At 40.5% G+C, this 21,647-nt stretch overlaps 1 protein-coding gene across 1 annotated transcript in view; it reads right to left on the bottom strand.

Moving 5' to 3' along the window:
- OPHN1 (oligophrenin 1) overlaps nt 1-21,647 on the bottom strand; it is a 296,207-nt gene that overhangs the window by 160,894 nt on the left and 113,666 nt on the right. Inside the window, exons 6-8 of the mRNA XM_041000958.1 lie at nt 9,605-9,706; nt 3,824-3,934; nt 379-483 (exon numbers count right to left, since the gene is read on the bottom strand). Coding sequence (XP_040856892.1) covers nt 379-483; nt 3,824-3,934; nt 9,605-9,706 — 318 coding nt within the window. The remainder of the gene's footprint in view (nt 1-378; nt 484-3,823; nt 3,935-9,604; nt 9,707-21,647) is intronic.

Raw genomic sequence — 21,647 nt, 5'->3', positions numbered from 1 at the left:
TTAATAAAAGAGTAATAATAAGATAATAATAACCGCACATCAATAAAAGTATTAACAAGACACAGTGAAAGTGTCGTGACTGCCAAGGAAGTCGCTTATGACGGTATTCTAATCTAGCATTAGCAAATTTAACAAATGCTGAGTACACGGAGCTATCGGTGGTAAAAGGGTGGATTTGAACAACAAGCCATCTCAAAGACACAGGGAGCGGAAACTGGAAAAGCAAGGACAGCCCAGTACACTAAAATATCTGGGAGCCATGTCAATGTGGTCTGGACAAGTGCGGGACAATACCCTAGAATTCCAAAGCCAGGATCGCTGAGGCTGAACTTGAACCAGAATGGAAAGACGGAAGAAGAAACCCACAAGCAAACTCACATTCTGCAAGCTGAGCTGCAGCTGCTGTTTGTACGGGAGGAAGTCCTGAGTGAGCTCCACAGTCAGGCTGTTAGAAATGAAGAGGCTGTGAAGAAAGGCCAAAACCTAGGGATAACACATGAAAACAGTTTTATCTTTAGCACCTTCGGATTAGTCAACAACAACTAAAAAGAGAACTCACAAAACGATCTACTCTGGATAGTGTTCAATGTAGTCATAGAAACACAAACAGGCTGACGCACAACTATCCTTAATTAGAGGAGACCATCCCCTGGACTCAGTTTGAAAAAATAATAACTACTCTTTTTCATGGAATAAACAAACATTTTTAATAAAGATAGAAAAGTTCCAATTAAATAAAACATGAAATTAATTAAAACTATGATGCGCTGTCAGTGTTACACCTTAAAGTGTTGTCACTGCAATGCCAAGTTAAGCAAATACTTGAAGGTAGAGTAATTTGATGCACAGTCCCTGAGTGCGTAAATCCTTAAAAGTACTTTGTAAAATAAAATTACAGTACACAGGGAAGTTTTAGATATGGAAGAGAAAAAGACCCATTGGGGATTTTATAATGGAAATATTTTGTAGAAAAAAGAAAGGAAGAAAAGTCACTTGTAAACAATGACCTGAACTTCACTCATAATGAGTTATATATGTAGGAATAATTGAAAACAACTATCAATGATTATTTTTTCAAGTCACGGTATACATTTTTGTTGCAATGTTTCTTTTTTGTAGTCTTATTTTTTATATTTAACATTTTAACTTTGTGTAATATTTCTTATGTAGATATTATATATATAAATATAGATACTATTTTTGAAAGTAGTAATATTAGTATTATATAACATCAGAATCATAACAAGGATTGCAAAGCAAGGAGAAAAGAACATTATGTACAGGACATAACAGAGTGGAAAGAAGATTTATAACTATCTATTTATCAACTAACATGACATCCACATGTTTCTTACACTCTCTAACAGGAAATGATATAATCACTCATTTAGACATTCAAACCAGAAACTAAAGAATCGTCCCCAGTTCCTCCTTTACTTACATTCCAGTTGAATCCATTAGTGATTCCTGCTAGTCCCATCTCTAAAATATATTTTTACTTCTACCACCCTAACTCAAAACAACACCTCCTTTTCCCTCCAATTGGCAGTCTCCTAACTGGCTTCCTCATGTCTACTTCAGCCACTTCCTAGCCATAATAAAACTAATTCCAGCATACCCTGCTTAAAACACCCACTTGGTGGATTTTTTTCTAACATGCTTAGTCTAAAACCCAAACCCATTTTCTTGAACTCAGGTTCTATGCCTTCCTATCAAACATTACCTCCTTCGCTCTCCTTTTCTCTCACAAGTATCTAAAAATAAAAATCACTTCCTTTTCATTCCCTGAGCATACCATTCTTAACATAAGAGGTGTGCACAGGTGTTTCCTGGAATGGTCTTCAGAAAGTCCTCTTGATCATCTGATCTAAAGGACTTTTTGGTTTCTTTCAGTTTCTTTACTAAAACTGGAAAACATCATAATGATGTGCATCTTTCTTTTCTTTCTGTCGACCCTATGAGTCTTCCTAAAGACTCAGTCTTTCTTGCTCATATAGAAAAACCAGTGTCTAGCATAATCTCTGGTATGTAAGAGAAAATAAATGAATAATATGTTTATACATATAGATATATACAACTGATGCACTGATGTGCATTTATACCTCCTCATGGGCAATATATACAGACACACATGAATATATGTGTATACACATTCACACGCACAAGTATACACATACAGATAGAGATGACAGAATTTGGAAGAATCATTGCCACAATATTAACAGTAATTATCTTTGCACAGGTTACCTCTTCTTGTTTTATTTTCTCTATCAATTTTTTCTAAGTTTTCTGCAGTAAGTTCTTTTTTATATAATTAAAAATACAGTAAAAGTAAATATACTTGAGGACAGGTATTTGGTGCAATGGATAAGACAACACTTGGGACACCCACATCCCCAACAAAGCACCTGTGCTCAAGTCTAAGCTCTGCTTCCAATCCTGGTTTCACGCAGATGTAAACCTGGGAGCCTACAGGTGATGTCTCAAGGACTTGAATCCCCTCCACCCATGTGGCAGACCTGAATTCAGTTTCTAGCTCCTGGTGCTAGTCTACCCCCAGTCCCAATTGTGGTGGACATTTAAACCAGCAAATGAAAGATCTCTCCTTCCTTCCCTCTACCACCATCATCATCATCATCAATATCATCAGCATCATTATTCTCTCTCTCTCTCCCTCTACTCTTCCCTCTGACTCCCTCTTTTTCCCTCTCCCCTTCCCTCTCTCTCTCTTTCCCTCTCTCTCTCTCTCTCTCTCTCACCTTCCATTTGTTTCTCTCCTTACCTCCCTGCCTTGTCTCCCTCTTCTCTCTCCTTCCCTCCCTCCTTTCCTCTCTCTCTCCCCCTTCCTCTCTTCCATCTTCCCTTTATCTAGCTCACGCTTACTCTTTCAAATAAATAAAACTAAAATAAAGCATACTTGGGAACGATATTGTGGTTTGGCATGTTAAGCAGCCACCTGTGTCACCAAAATACCTTAAGTGTGGAAATTTGGGTCCTGGATCCACTATGATCAGTTTCCACTAATAGCCTTGAAAAAACTGTGAAGGGTGGCCCAATTGTTTGATCCCCTGACACCCATGTGGGAGACCTGGGTGCAGCTCCTTACTCCTAGCCATTGCAGCTATTATGAGAGTGAGCCAGTGGATGGAAGCTCTGTCTCTTTCTGTCACTCTCCCTAGCTCTCTCTCTAGTTCTCTCTCTCTCTCTTTCTCTCTGTCTCTCTCTCTCTCTCTCTCGGTCTCCCTACCCCCTTCCCTTCTGTAACTCTTTCAAATAAATACAAATTTTTCACAAAATAAAATAAACCTAGTTGTCAAACAAAATTAGGCATATTGCCTTTGGAATTAAGTTACAGAGACTGAAGAGAAAAAAATTACACAATTAAGGCATAAAAACAGTACACTAGGAAGTCATTGAGTACAAGGGATATGCATTTCCAATATTTCAATACAGCACCTGGTTTATGATGCCTTTCGAAACATGAAAAGAAAGACATAAAGGGAAGCAAATAGTAGAGTGTTACAGAAATTGAGAGGGAAGAAAGAGAAACGAAAAAAGAGAAAGGAAAACTTCGGTAACAGAGAAAAATGGAGAACTGAAGACAGAAAATAGAGGGCAAGAAAAACACAAGCCAATATAACAATGTTCTTGAAGTTCATTATCAAGCATTGATTCTTCATCACAACCTTTGAGACTCCAACTTTATGCTCCAAGTGCTCTATATTTACCTGACACTCGATAAAATTTTTACACCTATCTTAGCCAAAAGGCCAAGAAGCGATGGTAAACATTTTTAGACCACTCATTAACACACAGAACTTACTGGCTCCACAATATTGAACTTCTTGGACTCTTGAACTTCTTGGATTTGATAAACATAATCGAGGGAGGACTCAAAGAAGTTGTGCCTCTCCTTGTCCACCTGGAGGTCTGCCTGTAGAAGGACAGGAACAAATGTCACAAACTGGCATGGTCATCTCTAATTGCCAGTGCTTATTGAAACAACGGAATGCTAGAACTAGAGGAGGATTTAGCCAGCAATTAGTGATCCCATCCTTTCATGCAACTGATAAAGAATATGAATCCAAGAGGTAAAACATGACCGATCCAAGACTTTCAGTCTCTGGTGTGAAATGCAGGAGATGTAGAAGTTATTACCTTCACCCTAACATCAAGAAAAATGTTAAAGAAATAGAAAAAAAAATCAACAACTTTTCTGGGATCTAAAAGAAAAAAGAAATCTGCTTCTAAAACAGAATAGAGAAGCGAATATAGAGAATCAAGATTTACCGCAGCAGTAGACCCAGAGCTATGAGGAGCATGGTCAGTGCTAGGAACACGGCTATCTTATTTCACAACTCTCAAAGGAAATCCAAAGACAGAAACATGATTAACATAGGTCATTTTAGCCTCAGATAACTACAGGTACAGCACATGTAACACAGCTTAACCCCGGATCAGACAAATAGAAGATCTCAAGATCTATTCACTTCAGTTCCTTTTACCTCAACATCATCTTTCAATAAGAAATAAAAAGGTGAAAAAAATGGCATAAAAATGATCTGGGAAGAAAGAACAAGTTTCGGAACTCAATTCACATAAAGAAAAGATTATGGAATTATTATACACTATCAGCTTAAAATAGCTATGATTAATAATGATAAAAGCTCTAATGGACAAACAGGAAAACAAGCAAGAGTAGATGGATATTATTGTCACCCAGATGAAAACTCAAAGAAAGGAAATGCTTAAAATCAAAATGACATAGCAGAAATAAATACTTTTAAAAGCCTCGCTGAGAGCCTGGACAGGACTAAGAACAGATTCAGTGAACTTAAAAATAGATCATTTGAAGACGGAAATGCAACAAGAAAAAAAAATTGTGAAATACTTAGAGCAGAATATCCAACTTTTTACTTGAATATTCAATTCAGTTACTGAACTGTTTAGCAAGTACCAAAGTTATAACATGTGTATACTCAGAATATTGAAACAAGAAAAAGAGAAGAATTAAATATCCAAAATAATGATGACTTCAGAGTTTATTAAAAGGAAAGATCAAACAGGAAAAATAACAAATCTATGTATAAGCATACCATATCCAAGTATTAAAGACTGGAGAGAAATTTTTCAAAGAAGCTACAGCAAAGAAGCAGATGAATAAGGATAAAAAATACATCAGCTTCCCTCTAAGAAACCATGCAGAAGAAGAGCATGAAGGAAACTATTTCAGGAAAGGAAAAATGCAACAACTTAGAATTCCGTATAATAGTGATGGGAAAAAAAAAAGAAATACCTTGCCAAACAAACAAAATGTAAAAGAATGTGTCACCATTAGAACTGTCTTGCAAGAAATATATATTTAAAAAGTCTTCTAGCTAGAACAAAAATGAAACGTGACCTACAAAAGGAAGAGTAGTAGAGAAGCAATGAAAGAATGTAAAAACAAGTTCCATATTTGTTATACTTAACTGATGATTATCAAATAAGTGAAATGAATGACAGCAGTATTATAAGAGACTGAAGGGAGAAGCTATGAATTCTGAAATTGTTATACCACCCACAAAGCAGAAGAGCATTACTTGAAGTAGACCCGGATTAGCTGTAAATGCATATTGTGTGCTCTAGGGAAACCACTGGGAAGTCTTCAAAACAAATAGAATTGATATGCTAAAAAGGAAATGAAACCACATATAACTTTCAAATAAAGCAAGACAAGACATGAAAACACCAAAGGCATACAAAAAACATTATCTTCCCACGGAGACACCAATTTGAACAGTTATTCAAGCATCAATCTGCTTCTGCAAGATCTAGGAAAGTCAGGTAAGAGGCCACAGTGCCTAGCTGTAGCATAAATAATGAGAATAATGAGAAAACACACGCACACAAAAAGACAGAAAGAGTGGCATATGCCATCCCTCTCCCGACCCCAAGCAACACAGCAGGAAGGGAGATGCCATGAAGAAAGATGCCATTTGGGGGAGGGAGAGGAAATTAAATACAAGCATTAGCACCAGGCCAAAGTAAACTCCAGTGCCAGGAAGAACCACACAGAGCCTGCTTCCAGGCCCGTATCCAAAGACTAAGCATGAGCATGTGCAATTATTGGTCAGGATGCCAAGGGACTGCTTCCCGAAACATGCTCCAACCTTGGGGCAGCACAGAAGACTCCAGCTACTGAAGAGTGGGACAAGAACGTGAGCACAGGAGTAGATGTGGCAGAGCAAGGAGACACACCATGACCTTATAAAGAAGGAAGACCAAGCATAGATCTACTATTCGAGCCCTCAAGATCAAACCTGAACTCACTCGGATGTTGCAGCAGGAAAAGCTAAATGGGAGGTCTGCAAGTCCCTACACATGCCATGGACACCGGAAACATTACTGCTGTAGAATCTCACACACTCTCACAAGTCCTGAGCCCAGCTGAGGAAGCTAAGTGACCACACTGCTGTACTGTCACCAGAGAAAGAGCTCAGAACACACCACCCCTCCCTACACAAATTCTTGCTATATGGTGTCATCATCTTTCGATCCTACAAATCCAGAGTCCTCTGATGCAGTCAGGCAACTGCAGTCAGAAGCCCCGTTGACCCAGCCTTACAAATGAGCCAGGAGGATCTATCTACCTACCATATCTTGGTCCCAAGAAGAATACAGACAAGGAGCTGAAAGAACCTCCCTGAAGATGCTCCTACAGAACAGTTACCCTGGAAGCAGCAGAGTAGCCTTTCCCATGCACCTTTGGCCCCTAGAAGCAAAAACAGCTCAGCCCACAAGAGGCCAGAAAAACCAATGAGCAGTTCCTGTAACCCATCCAAGACACCAGGAAACAATGCAGGAAGTTTTTCTAAGTGCCTTGGCTTGCCAAGGCCACCTGAGAGACTATTGCAAAGCCTTGGTCACTCTTCTATGACCTCAAGAAATGGCTAAGCAGTAGAACACAGAAGCTCAGCCCACTCTGGCACTGAGAAGCAGACAGTTGGCCCTGATCTACTATCTTAAGCCTTAGGAAGCAAAACAGGTTGGCTACCAGAGGCCTGTGAAATCACTCGGGCAGCCATCACCTACGGACAGGTGCTATGTGCATACACACTGTGTTGGTATGGCCTTTAAGTGGCCCTCAAACACAGACAGACACTACCTCAATATCAGGCATGCAGCAGTAAAGATGGTCCCTTCCTCATACAACCTGTAGAAGCTGACAACTGTACATTCAGATGTGACTTCTATCCATCTAATGCTTGCTAGTCATGAATGAATCTTCCAGGGCTGCCTCTATAGTATAGCAGTCTAAATGTCTGCCTGCATTGCCAGCATCCCATATGGGTGCTGGCTCATGTCACAAATGCATTACTTCCCATCCAGCTCTGGGAAAGCTCTTGGACACCTGCACCCATGTCAGAGATCCAGAAGCTCCTGGCTCTTAGTTTTGGATCTGTTCAGGTGCACTGCTTTAGCCATTTGGGGAGCGAACCAATGGGCAGAAGAACTCCGTCTCTCCCTGTCTCTCCTCTCTGCAACTTTGTCTTTAAAATTTTTTAAAAATCCATAGAGCATACATTACTTTGGTTAATCTTTATAACAAATGTGCCACCATAACGCAAGATATTAACAGTAAGTAACATTATTGAGGGAAGGATTATAGGTATATGGAAAATTTCTACACCCTCCCTTCAATTTTTCTATAAACCTAAAAGTGTTCTAAAAATAAAACCTCTGAATTTTAAAAAAAGGTGACTAGTCTGAAGCCATTCAGATCAATTATTGCTTGAACAATTATAAACACTGCATCCTTCTACTCAAGAAAGTCCCCAGGGATAGCTACACATGTCACTGAACTCTCAGGATACTCTAGACGCTTTCACAGCAAAAACTTGCAGAAATCCCGACTGTTTTGGATCCCCAAGATCAACCCCAGGTTTGGGCATTTTCTAGGAGAACTCCACAGGGCTCAGTAAGAATCATACTCATAGCTACGACTTCTGTCAGTGACAGGACACAAGAAAAGCAAAAAGGGACAGGAGGTAAAACCAGGAGAAACTCGGTGTAAGCCTCCAAGAGTGCTCAGTGGTATCACACAGACACAGTTATTCTTTCAACACATTCTAGCAGCGCAAGTAGAATGTTATTTCCCGGGGAAACTCAATAGAGATGGAGTACTCTAGGATTTCCTTGGGGGACTAGTCATACAAACACCCTCGACTGAGCACACAACAAAATTCTCAACCTTCAGAAGGGCATCCCGTTCTATCCAAGCTGCTCAATTTCTGATCCAGTTCCCTGATAATGGCTTCGGAAAGCAGCAGCAGATGGTCCAAGTGTTTAGGCCCCTGCCACCCATGTGGGAGACCCAGATGAAGCTCTGGGCTAGTGGCTTCCGCCTAACCCATGGCTGGCTATGGCAGTCATCTGTGGAGTGAACTTGTGACTGAAGGTAACTCACTGTCTCTCACTCTCACTGTAATTGTGAATTTCAACATAAATCAATCTTAATAAAACTTTATTTTCAAATGGCCACCTCAAATTGGAAGGGCAGCATTCTTTCCCAAAGTAAATTTCCCAGATCCAGATGTGAATCTTCTCTTTTCCATTTCCCCACCCCTCCCCCATAAAAACATCCCCCCTCCACACACACACAGGTATGCAAAATAATTCTACTTGTAAAAAAAAAAAAAAAACAATGTGGGGTCCAACACAACGGATTAATGGGTAAATTCTCACCTTGCAAGCACCTTGCAAGCATGAGTGCCAGTTCATGTCTCTGCTGCTCCACTTCCCATCCAGCTCCCTGCTTATGGCCTGGCAAAGCAGCCAAGGGGGGCCCAAAGCCTTGGGACCCTGCACCCATGTGGGAGACCTGGAAGAAACTCCTGGCTCCTGGCTTAGGGTTTAGCTCAGCTTCGGCCATTGCGGCCACCTGGGGAGTGAACCAGTGGATGGAAGATCTTTCTGTCTTTCCTCCTCTCTGTAAATCTGATTTGTATTTCCAATAAAAATAAATAAATCTTTTTTTTTAAGGAAGCAATGTGTATTATCCTAGCCTCCGAACTGAAGCTGCAGAAGGGCATGGAGCATATCTCACTCTCTCTGGAGTGCTGATGCTCCCAACACAGTGCCCCATCTAGTACAGGCTCTCACCAAAGGGTGGCTTGTTGGAATCAAAGCCACTCTAAGTCTCATGTAACTGCTAGTCCTAGAACAGGACCAAAAGCAGGTAATGGATCGTCTAAGGGGAAAAAATGAAAAGAAATGTCCCTAATCTGCCAAATATCACAATGTAAACATATCCTAATGTGGACTCTGCCAACAGAGACCTAGAATTTAAAAGGAGTGAAGATCACTGAGTACCACTGCTCTGCTTATCCACGGGGAACTGAGACTGAGAACAGACTAAGCTAGCCAATGTCTCACTGTGAACCAGCGGAGGAACGGGCTCAGTAATGTAAGTCTCTTGAGTCCCAGGCCATAGGTTTAACTGCAAGTACAAACATCACACCTGGTTTACCACTGAGACAAGGTATTGGGAAAGCCTTGCCACAGGAAATTGCCACTGCTTCCAAACAGAATGGCCAGGGTAGGCAAGGGCAATTACACATACCTCTTGTAACTGAGATTCTTTCTTTTTAGATGACAGGTGTAAGTGCCGGTCCAGCAAAGAATAAAACCTTTCCCCATCCTTTTCAAATTTCTTTTTCCGCTCCTAAATGTGGGAGAAAGGGCACAGATTACACGTCTGTAGGTTGGCTTCCTGTCTGCCTAGAAATGACAAGGAAGGACACAGTGTCCTGCTTCATGTGGTCAATTTCAATAGCTCCTCAGAAGGAAAAAAAAAATCCATCATAGAATTTACTTTTGCAGTTGTCTCAGCAGTTTCAAGTTCCTAAAATACAACCCCAAATCATTGTGTCTACAGAAAGGGTAGTTCCTGTTGATACAGCTGGAGAGTCTGGGAGCTGTTACACAGAGAAGTACAATTTAAAAAGGGCCTGTTTGGCAGCAGCCTCATCTTCTGTACATTACCTTTCACATCTATTAAGCACTCGTTCAAATTCTTTTTAAAAGGAAAGACAGGGCCCGGCGCCGAGGCCAAGCAGCTAAAGTCCTCATCATGAATGCTCTGGGATATCATATGGGTGCCAGTTCTAATCCCACCAGCCCCGCTTCCCATCCAGCTCCCTGTTTGTGGTCTGGGAAAGCAGTCAAAGATGGCCCAAAGCCTTGGGACCCTGCACCCATGTGGGATGCCCAGAAAAAGTTCCTGGCTCTTGACTTTGGATCTGCGTAGCACCGGCCATTGCGCTCACTTGGGGAGTGAATCATCGGACAGAAGATCTTCCTCTCTCTCTCTCCTCCTCTTTCTGTATCTGACTTTCCAATCAAAATAAATAAATCTTAAAAAAAAAAAAGGAGAAACACAAGAGTGAACTGGCATGCCTTGAACAAGATAATCTATAGTGTAGTTACACAGCCTAATGATGAGTCAAAGATAACTAGAACCTGGACCTGCCTCATTGAAGTCATTCTTTGTTATTTTTTAAGCATATGGACTCAGCTTTAATCAAGTTCTAGGCTGCTCAGCACAACTGGAAATCACACAGCCTCCAAAGCAGCACTAACAATGCTCATTTGTCATGTTCCAACATTGACATTCTGCAACCCTCTCAACATCATGCTGGGAAAGCTCTGTAAATGGTTTCTATTGTCTCATAGGAAGTCAAACTGATTTGGCATCTACAAGGTTTCAGGGCTTGGAAAACAACAGGAACACAGAGTTTTAAAAGGGGGGTCCAGGGTGATAGCCTAGTGGCTACATCCTCGCCTTGCAGACTTGGGATCCCACACAGATCCTGATTTTTGTCCCTCCAGCTCCACTTGCAATCCCGCTCCCTGCTTGGACTTGGGAAAACAGCAGAGGATGGCCCAAAGCCTTGGGATGCTGCATCCACGTGGCAGACCTGGCTCCTGGCTTCAGATCAACTCAGCTCCAACCTTTTGCAGCCACTTGGGGAGTGAACGAGCAGATGGAAGATCTTTCTGTCTCTCATTCTCTCTACACATCTGCCTTTCCAGTAAAAATAAGCAAATCTTAAAAAAAAAAAAACAGAGTTTACAGGCCTCACATTAGTTTAGAGCTACAGGTCATCCGTTGCTGGGCAAGAAATTAGGACAGAGTTAAGTGGTCTTTGTCTTCTGATGAATGTGCTTTTGATCAGAGAAATGTTTTGATAGTGAGACAGAAGGCGAAGCTAACATTAGCACAGGCCTGCACCAGGCCAGGCACCGGGATACCTGCTGAAAGCTCATCAGCTCATTCCAGTCTTCACAATGCTGAGAAGCAGATACTGGGAGGGAAATGAAGGTTCAAAGGAAGTAAACTAATTTTTGTCCAAGGCCACATAATATCCAAGTTCTATTGGACTCCACATGACCAAATATAGCCCAGATGACCGTGGGAGGAAAAACATTTGGGAGTTTTACAAATAAATAACTGGAGAGTTTTGTGAATGAAGTTCATGAAAGACTCCTATTCTAGCCCTAAGATCCAAAATCCAGAAGATAAAGATTTTCCTAGGAAAGAAATGTAGGTAGGTCAAGCTGTTCCTCCAGCTGCTGAATTTATGTCGAGTGGTAATTTCTGGGAGCCAGGAAACCCATATACTTTCTCCAGAAACAGATCAAGTTTTATTGTAGGCCTCAGCCTCCTATGCTTCATTTTTAAAATGATGCTGAAATCTAAATTACATATACAGTTCATTCACTTTATGTACTACTTACTAATTTTTAATACATTTACAAAGCTACCCAACTGTCACAACTACCTAATTTTAAAATTAATTCCATCTCCTCCCCCAAAAAAGAAGGCCCATAGAGATGCAACATCACTCTCCATTCCCATCCCCTTCATCTGTAGCAGCCACAATCTACTTTCCAGTGGAACAAATATTCCTAGACTAGAGATTTCAGATAACTGGAATCATGCAATATGGCCTTTTGTCTAGTCTATGACTACTATACACTTGGCTTAATGTTTTCAAAGTTCGGCCACATTGTAGGGATGGGTATAATGTGCAGGGATCCAATATGGGCACTGATTTATGTCCCGGCTGCTCCACTTTCCATCCAGCTCCCTGCTTGTGGCCTGGGAAAGCAGTCAAAGATGGTCCAAAGCCTTGGGACCCTTCACCCACGTGGGAAACCCAGAATAATCTCCTGGCTCCTGGCTTCAGATCAGCTCAGTCCCAGCTGCTACAACTACTTGGGGTATGAACCATTGGATGGAAGATCTTTCTGTCTTTCCTTCTCTCTGTAAATCTCCCTTTTCAATGAAAATAAATAAATAAATAAAATAAATCTTAAAAAAAGATACATTCAAATACAGGTTATATGTAACAACAAATTTTTCTGGTCTCTTGCCCTAATCTTAGAAAAGCCACACTTCTTTAATCACAGGGGCTTCTTCCCAATGAACTGACCTAATCCTAATGGTTTCCCAATTACATTTTTAAACACCATGGATGGATTAAATTTCCATCTGTTAATATGTCACAAGAAAGGGGATACATGGGGCTATAAGCATCAGTCTAAAGGAGTGATCATTAGTGGATGGGAAGGGTAGCAGGATATAGGGATATAGATAAATATATATATATATTCACATATATACACAAATCTGATAATCGCTGCTAAAAACGGATTTGATGCAGGTAATAAGTACTGGAGTTCTACAGAACAGTAGAAGAAAAATCCACAGTATATGATAAAGGAAACAGGAGGTTTAATTTATACGAATCATTTATATTGTGTATATATGTTGTGAGATTATACTCTGCCCAATACAATGTACTCCATGCTAATCAAAAGTTTTGAAAATAAATTTTAAAGTTCAATACATAAAGCCTTGGGAGGCAATCAAACAATATATAAATCATAGCACTTTGGCTGCTTAGTTTTTACAATGCAACAGCACTGTTTCTAGCTCTAATTACTCTAGCTCTACAAATCTCATCTCATTATATCCATATATAACACTTTCTTTTAAGGTGTTATTATCTAGAAACTATCCAGCTATAATCTGGATCTGTAGATTTCTATGCCTGAAGTGTCCATTTTTAAGAATCTCTTTTCACCATCATTCTAGAAATTTCTCCTTCCCTCCGTTATATGTCGGAACTCTTTTTCAGTATTTGCTTTCTTCATTTTTTTTTTCTTGCTTTACTCCCTTGGTATGATGAAGACTTGGTGGAAAAGTTGTGTATTTAAGTGAGTTTTTGAGGCCTTGCATATTTAAAATGTCTCATATGTATTAGCTTGGCTAGATATAGAATGCTAGGTCATTAGGATCCTGTCTTAGTTCAGACAATTCAGCATTTCTTGATGATATCTCTAGGTAAAAGTCTATATCCATGGTGAAGGGCATTTGGTACCTTCAGCTTTTATGTTTAGACCTTACAGCTCTGAAAGAATTCTTTCAATCATTTCATGTATAAACTTTCATTGATCTTTATTATCTTTTTTACATCTGGACCAACTGGACTGGATTTTTCTATTTACTTTTCAGTCTTGTACTTCTTTTCCTTTGTTGACCTGCTGTGAAAAAGATTTATAAACCTTCTACTGATCTTTTCATTTTTACTATTATATTTCTAATCTCTATGATTTCATCTTTTGTTACTTTTGTAGCATTTCATTATTTCAAAGGGGTGGTCTATTTTGAGTATCTGAAATTATAAAAGCTATATATATTTTGAGTATTCCTTCTACTTGTATTCAACCTGCTTGTTTCATTCTCTGGGTGGAACCTCTGTTGACTATGGAAGAGTGGGGCCAAAAGGCTGGTCAGAAGTTCTAGTTACATAAATTGGAATGTCAACTTTGGTTGACTCATTTCTTTGGGCAACTTGGGATATTTAAATTTTTTTTTCTTTTTCTGCTCCTATTTCCAGATTTCTTTTGCTTCCAACTCTTAAATCTTGAGCATTCTCTGCTGTAATCAGGATTATTCTTGCCTTTTCCTATTGTCATCTTAGGATTTTGGTCTCCTGGGTAACTCAGACAACACTCACTTATTTGCATTCCAGCATGAAAAAAATAAGTGTTAATGCTTTCTATTCCACCATTCCTGTTCTTTTGGCTGTCTACATTTAAGATGTCTATTTACAACAGTTTCAGGTAGGTCACCTAATAGAATATAATTCAATTACCATGCTTTGAGTTATCATTTCACTGAGAGGGAAAGAAAACAAGCACAGACGTCTCATATGTTTGTTCACTATTCAAATGCCCGTAATTGACTGGGTAGACACAGACAAAGCCAGGAGCAGGAAATCCAATCCCAGGTTTCCCACATTAGTAGCAAGAATTCAATTACCTTGAGCCATCACTGCTTGGTCCAGCAGTCCACGTTAGCAGGTAGCTGAAGGTAAGAGGCACAGCCAGGTGTGAAACCCAAAGATACTCCAATGTGGGATACAAGCACCCTAACTGGCATCTTTTCTGCTAAGTTAAACATCTATCCTGAGGACTTTGTTTTTTATCTTAAAATACAATCAATAAAGAATCCACAAGTTAAGTTCTAACAATTCAGAAGAGTACAAGGCAGTAAAAGTGGAAAATCATTTCTTTCTCCAAGCACACTACTTAACAGTCACTACTAAAGAGGCAACCACTACCTAAATATGTGAAAAGCTTTGTTACTGAGTGTGAGGTGGGGTTTTGTCATTTCTGCTTTGCAAATGAGATGAGGCTCAGGTTAAAACTGTCCCATAAACGACATAGTAAGTGACCCTGATCATTAAAGTAATTTTAGAATAGGGCACTGAGCCAAGGAAATCGCAAATGAGAAAGAATATCTTATACCCAAGGCCCATATCCAAATTTATGAAGAATATTAGATTTTAAGAGTTTTAGCTAGTGCCTGAGTGTCATCTTAGGCCAGTCTTCATGTGATTTCTAAATCTGATTTATGGGTTTTCTTTTATTCTTTTCCACAACTGACAAGCAGTGGGGATTATGTATCAACATATGAAATATGCTTTACCTGGTTTAGAGAGAGAATACAGTGTTCATGTTTTCAACTTGGTTTTCTTACCCTTAGCCTATTATTTCAACATTAAATTAGTCTAACGTTCTGCAACTTTGCAATGCTGTACAACTTGACAGTAAGTATTCTATATGACCCAAACGGACATGAGAATTCAGATATTATGTATAATCCCTCTTCCCCAAAAATGACTCATGGAGGGGCATGTATTTGGCATTGCAGTTGGAGCAGAACTCATATTGAGGACCTGAGTTCAAGTCCCAGCTCCATTTCCAATTTTCTATGAGTGCACATCCTGGGAGGCAGCAGGTAATGATTCAACCCTGCCATCCATACAGGAAACTTTGATTGCACTTGGGTCTCCTGGCATTGACCTGGCACAGCCACAGCTATTGTAAGCACTAAGTAAAGCAGTAGGTGAAATATGTCTGTCTCATCTTTTTCAAATCACACCACACACACAAACACACACTTAAATTAGATACATTGGGCCCTATCTAACATTCAGTTATCAGTTGCCAAAACAAGTCCTGAAAATAAATTAATTAGCTATCTGACGAATCACAAATCCACATGACAGCTTCAGCCTTTGGTTTAAAAAAAAAACTCAGAATAAGATGATTGGATGTTCTTGTGTCTAGCAAATGTGAACTATTATTCAAACTTTCTCTGGTGAAATACCCATTTCTGTCATTCAATTTCAATTTTTAATCATTTCAATCATTTAGATTGCTTTTCATTTTGCTAAAAATTTACTGTTTTTGACTGCTGCTAAAATCCTCAATTAACGACTTTGATTTCAATCTTTAACTCTTTTTTTAAGATTTATTTATTTTTATTGGAAAGTCAGATATACAGAGAGAAGGAGAGACACAGAGGAAGATCTTCCATGTACTGATTCACTCCCCAAGTGGTTGCAATGGCCAGTACTGAGATGATCTGAAGCCAGAAGCCAGGAGCTTCTTCCAGATTTCCCACGTGTGTGCACATCCCAAGCCTTTAGGCCATCCTCAACTGCTTTCCCACGTCACAAGCAGGGAACTGGATGGGAAGTGGGGCCACTGGGACACAAACCAAAACAGCGCCCATATGAGATCCTAGCGTGTGCATGGCGAGGACTTTACCCCAGTTTTTAAGTCTTACATGTCTGTCTACCTTGCTACTTTTGTTAAGTTCTGTTGTTTCCAATTCTTTTAATTAAACATATTTGTTCAGAGGGCTTCTGTTTGTTTTTAAATTTTTTTTGTTTTTATATTATTGGCATAATCAAGAAGTACGTACACCAATGTGGATCTCTAATTAGGGTGAGTCGGTCCACTATAGAGGAAGATGGGTGGAACATGTTTCAGGTTTTTTTTCCTTCTGTGTCTGCACAGAGAAGGGGTAGAGGACCACCCTTCTGTCACACTACACCCTGGAGACAGCCTAGATAAGTCATTTGATTATGCCCTTAGAGACCTCAATGTGAGGAAAAGTGTTCTGAGGGTGTTACTTGAGTGGTTTTGGTAGTCCTTACTGACAAGTTGTTGGACTCGTTGCTCTAGGGCTGAAAAAAATCTTCCAAAGGTCTAGTGGTTAACAAAGTCCATCTGAGTGCATCCACAGACCAAGGAACATGCTGCTAGCTTTGCCAGAATTGTCTGATCTGTTTTGCTTTCCATCCTCTCACGAGGCTGTTGATGTCTCATTGATGCGCTGGCTGTCATGTCTCCCATGTTCACCTGGGCATGCTGTCCACTGCACAGGCATCAGCAACTGAGGAGGCCCAGTCCCGATACATACACTCCAAGGTTGGGAAACACATTCTGTGATTTTTCCCAATGGCCAGGGTCTGAGTCCAGTGCTCCAACTAGGGAGTTCTCCAAGAAACCTCGACTTGAGATGACCTTATGTGCATCGGCCACTGTAGGGTCAGGTGTGGTCTGTCTTTTGCACCAGCTTATGCACATACCAGTGGATGCAGTTGTCTGGTGAGTTCCATCCCAGTCCCATACTTCAGGTGAATGGATGAGTGCCATGGCCCAGCTCAGCCAGCCCACCACAGAGCTGGTCCTCACAGATACCAGCGGATGTCGTAGCCTAGTTGAAGTGACCCCAGTAACACTCACCAGACCACACCAGCCCATGCTTTGGCATGTGCCAGCCTCTGCTGTGGCCTAGCCCAGCCCAGCCCACATTCCATCCACCTCTCATGCACATTTACGGGAATTGTAGCTTAGCCTGGACACTATCTTCATGTATGCCATGTATATGGCAGATACTGCTTAGCAATAGGAACGCTCACATTTCCCCTGCTAGGCATGCTCCCTGCCCTGGATCTTGTCCCTGTCAGGGGACACTGTGGTCAAGCCCTACATGACTCGTACCCAGTCCTGGTACTGTGCTGTGGCCTAGCCCAGCTAGCCTGCACCAATTTAGGTTCTTGCGCATGCCAGTGGGCTCAGCATCCAAGCAAAGCCTGGCCTAAACCCTGTCCCACCTTTAATCTTATTTGTTTATCAATACATGTAACACTATCATGTTCCCCACCTCCATGCTACAGAAGTTTATTCCACAAATATTGAGCATGGTGATTCCAGCATGTTCTCATTCTAAAAGATATTTCTTTTTTACAACTTCCATCTGTTGGTTCATTCCTCCAAAGGGGTACAACCAGCTAGTCCAGGCCAAGCCAAAGCCAGGACAGAGAACTTCAGCCAGGTTTCCCAAGTGAGTGGCAGAGGTGTACAACACTTGGACCATAATCTGCTGCACTTGCAGGTACATTAGCATAATGTTCAATTGGAAGTTGAACAGACAGGGCTAAAACCAGCATACAGGAATGCCAGCATCACAATTAGTAGCTGAATTCACTGCACCATAATGCCAGCAGTTTAACTAAAAGAATACATACCACATAATCTGTCTCCACAAACAGATTTAGCATTTAATCTTATTTTTTAATTTTATCAAGCTATGATTGTAGAATACAATCTGCATGATATTGAGCCTTTGAAATGTTCAATGCTACCTTTTTAGTCTAATGTTTATTCTAAAATTTGTTAATGTTCCCACATACCCCAAAAGAACATATACTCCTTGCATTCTGGATACAGATCTTTGTATATTCTGTGTACATTAAACCGTTGAAACTTACTACATATATATGCATATACATATGTATGTACAGAGAGAGCTAACATAGTTTAAATTTGAATTATAGCCAAAGGTTTAATGTTCCACTTAATCAAAAGTTCAAGATGTAAAAAGCAAAAAGATCATGGACCCAGAGTGATTGTTCAGTCCTTCACTGGCAAGCACTAGCATCCCACATGGATGCCAGTTCTAATCCCGGTAGTCCTACTTCCCATCCAGCTCTCTGCTTGTGGCCTGGGAAAGCAGTCGAGGATGGTGCAAAGCCTTGGGACCCTGTACCTGTGTGGGAGACCTGGAAGAAGCTCCTGGCTCCTGGCTTTGGATCATCTCAGCTGAAACCAGTATGACCATTTTGGGGAATAAATCAGCAGATGGAAGCTCTTCCTCTCTGTCTCTCCTCCTCTCTGTATATCTGACTTTGTAATAAAAATAAATCTTAAAGAAAAAAGAAGTGGAGCAGCTGGAATCAAACTGACATTCATGTGGGATGCCAGTGTCCCTGCCATCAGCTTAAAACAATGTCACCGCTGTATTATTCTTAATAATTTGTTTGAAAAAAATAAAACAAAATTTAGCAAAACTATAAAAAGCAAATATAGTTTTGTCAAGCTTATTCTATTATTAGCACATTAATATTCCCTCCAACTTTTTCTCTACTATTATTATCAGTTCCTAAAACACACATTTTGGGTCTGGCATGGTGGCCTAATGGCTAAAGTCCTCACTTTGAACGTGCCAGGATCCCATATGAATGCCAGCTCTAATCCTGGCTGCCCCGCTTTCCATTCAGCTCCCTGCCTGTGGCCTGGGAAAGCAGTCTAGGATGGCCCAAAGCCTTGGGATCCTGCACCCATGTGGGAGACCCGAAAGAGGCTCCTGGCTCCTGGCTTTGGATCAGCTCAGCTCTGGAAGTTGCGGTCATTCCTCCTCTCTGTAAATCTGACTTTGAATGAAAATAAATCTAAAATAATTAAATAAAACACACATGTTAAAGAGTTCAAATACAGGTATGGCACAATGGATCAATTGACTGATCTTCCTCCTGCAAGCACCCCATTCCATATGGGAATTGTTTCATGTCATGGCTGATCCACTTCCAATCCCACTCCCAGCTTATGGCCCAGAAAGGCACTGTAGGATGACCCAAAAGCTTGGGATTCTGCACTTGTGTGGGAGACCAGGAAGAAGTTCCTAGCTCCTGGCTTCGGATCAGCGTGGCTCCAACCACTGTAGCCACAGGGTAGAAAACCAGTGGATAGAAGACCTTTCTTTCTCTCTCTTATTCTCTCTGTAGATCTGCCTTTCCAATAAAAATAAATAAATCTTTTTAAACAGTTTCAATACAATTGCAGTTTTATATAGCCCATCCTCTTACTGGTTCATGAGGATGTTTTTATATAGCAGTGATACAATGGGAAAACAACAAATAACTGAAAGTAGCCTATATCATAATTAATTTATGTAATGGAACATCATGAGTTACTACAAATAATAACTCACGTTTATATCTATTGATTTAAGGAAATTAGATTAGGTAATAGAAAAGAATTACAAAGGAGAAGACATGTGGTCTCATTTATGTAAAACTCTTCATGGCTATACAATATATCTGAGAAGTGTCTAGTCTCCAGAATACTAGAAAGGGAAAAAGAGGGGGCAAAATTTGAATAAACACTTGTGTACATTTTGACCAAAAAAACGGAAAATAAACACCTAAGAAGACACTCAGCCACAACTAGTCACTAGCAACGCAAATCTAAATCACAATGGGGTAGCATTTCACCTGTATGAGGATGGCTATGATTTTTAAACTATTGAGATTAACAAGCCATGTTGAGTAACCAGAAGAAACTGGAACATTTCTGCACTGCTATTAGAAATACAAAATGATACAGCTGCTTTGGTAGACACTTTGTCCTTTATCCAAAAATTTAAAAATAGAATCACAATGTGACCCAACAATTCTTCTGCTAGCTTTATGCCCAAAAGAACTAATAGCAGGGGCTCAGATATTTGATCACTGATGTTGACTGTAGTGTTCACAATAGCCAAAAGTAGAAACATTCCCAGTGTCCACTGAGGGATGAATGAACACCAAACATGTGGTACAGATGTAAACTGGAATGCTATTCATCCATAAAAAGAAAGAAAATTCTGATATATGCTGCAATATGGATGAATCTTGAGAAGATTATGCCAACTCAGTTGTGCCAAGAAGGGGCTTTTAACTCTGAAGGGAATCCAAAGAGGAAAGGAAGGCTGTTGAAACCAGCCTTCAAGACTCTTGTCGCTCCATGAGAATAAGAGTCATAATCACAAAGTCGATATTCCTTTCAGTTGTAAAAAGATATGCTCAGGTTAACCAACGTGTGAGCAATGTCCTTCGCAAACAGAGGCAGTCAGTCGAGAAAAAACTGCCTCTTCTGTCTGCGACACCAGAACCATAAACGAGCATTCAAGTCCCAGATTCTCCATTTCCTACCCAGCTCTGTGCTAATAACATGACTAACAAAGTGGGAGAATATGGCTCAGGTACTGGGGCTCCTGCCACCTATGTGGAAACTGGGACAGAATCTCAGGCTCCTGGCTCAGCCCTGTCTACTGCAGCCATTTGAGCAGCAAATCAGCAGATGGAAGATCTCTATGCCCCCTCCTCTATCCCCTACCATGCCCTGCCTCTCTATAACTCTGACTTTCAAGTATATAAATCTTTAAAAATGAAACAGAATTGTTTGTGGATATTGGTATTTCCTATGTCTGTTTTTGAAGGATATTTTTTTTCTTTTTTTGTAATGGCACTCTGGCCATAATAACTGTCCAATCAAAAGTCAGTGTGTAATGACCTTGGCAGCATTCCACCATGAGAAGCTCCAATAGATGAGCATCTGGTCCTCAGGAGATGCTTTGAAGACCACACAAAACGCCTAAAGAACACCATGTCCAGGCAGCCAGAGTCAACAAACTTCTGTTCTAGCTGGAAAAAGTTCACATCCATTGCCAAAGACTTAAGACACTGGTTCTGGTTCAACAATTCTGCTACGAACGGAGGAGGCTTCCTCTCTAGCCAAATAAAGCTGGGATCACTTGGGCTGGCAAGACCAAACATGGAGCTGACAGCTGTTGTCCCTCTCCTCCTCCCACTTGGAAAGTGATGTGAGCTTATATAACGTCCTCCACCCACTTGCACCAGTCCCTGGGAATCCCAGCAAGGAGCAGAGACATGGGTGTGAAGTCCGTGTGAACAGCGCAACACTCTTTGGATATAGAAAGCTGATGCTTCTCAGCAGAATATGATGCTACTGCAGTCAAGGGTCCTTCAAAAAGTGCATGGAAAATGAAACTGAAAGATAAGTTTATTTGGGTGCAAAATATTTTGAGACACAAGCACAGATTTTACATAACTCATACTTGCATAAACTTTTTGAAGACGCCTCCTATGCATTGACTTAAAGACATTTTTGCTACC

This window comes from Ochotona curzoniae, unplaced genomic scaffold (genome assembly GCF_017591425.1).
Source record: "Ochotona curzoniae isolate NIBS_2020 unplaced genomic scaffold, NIBS_Ocur_1.0 contig_1274, whole genome shotgun sequence".
Classification (NCBI taxonomy): Eukaryota; Metazoa; Chordata; class Mammalia; order Lagomorpha; family Ochotonidae; genus Ochotona; species Ochotona curzoniae.
This window is presented reverse-complemented; position numbering and strand designations above follow the sequence as displayed.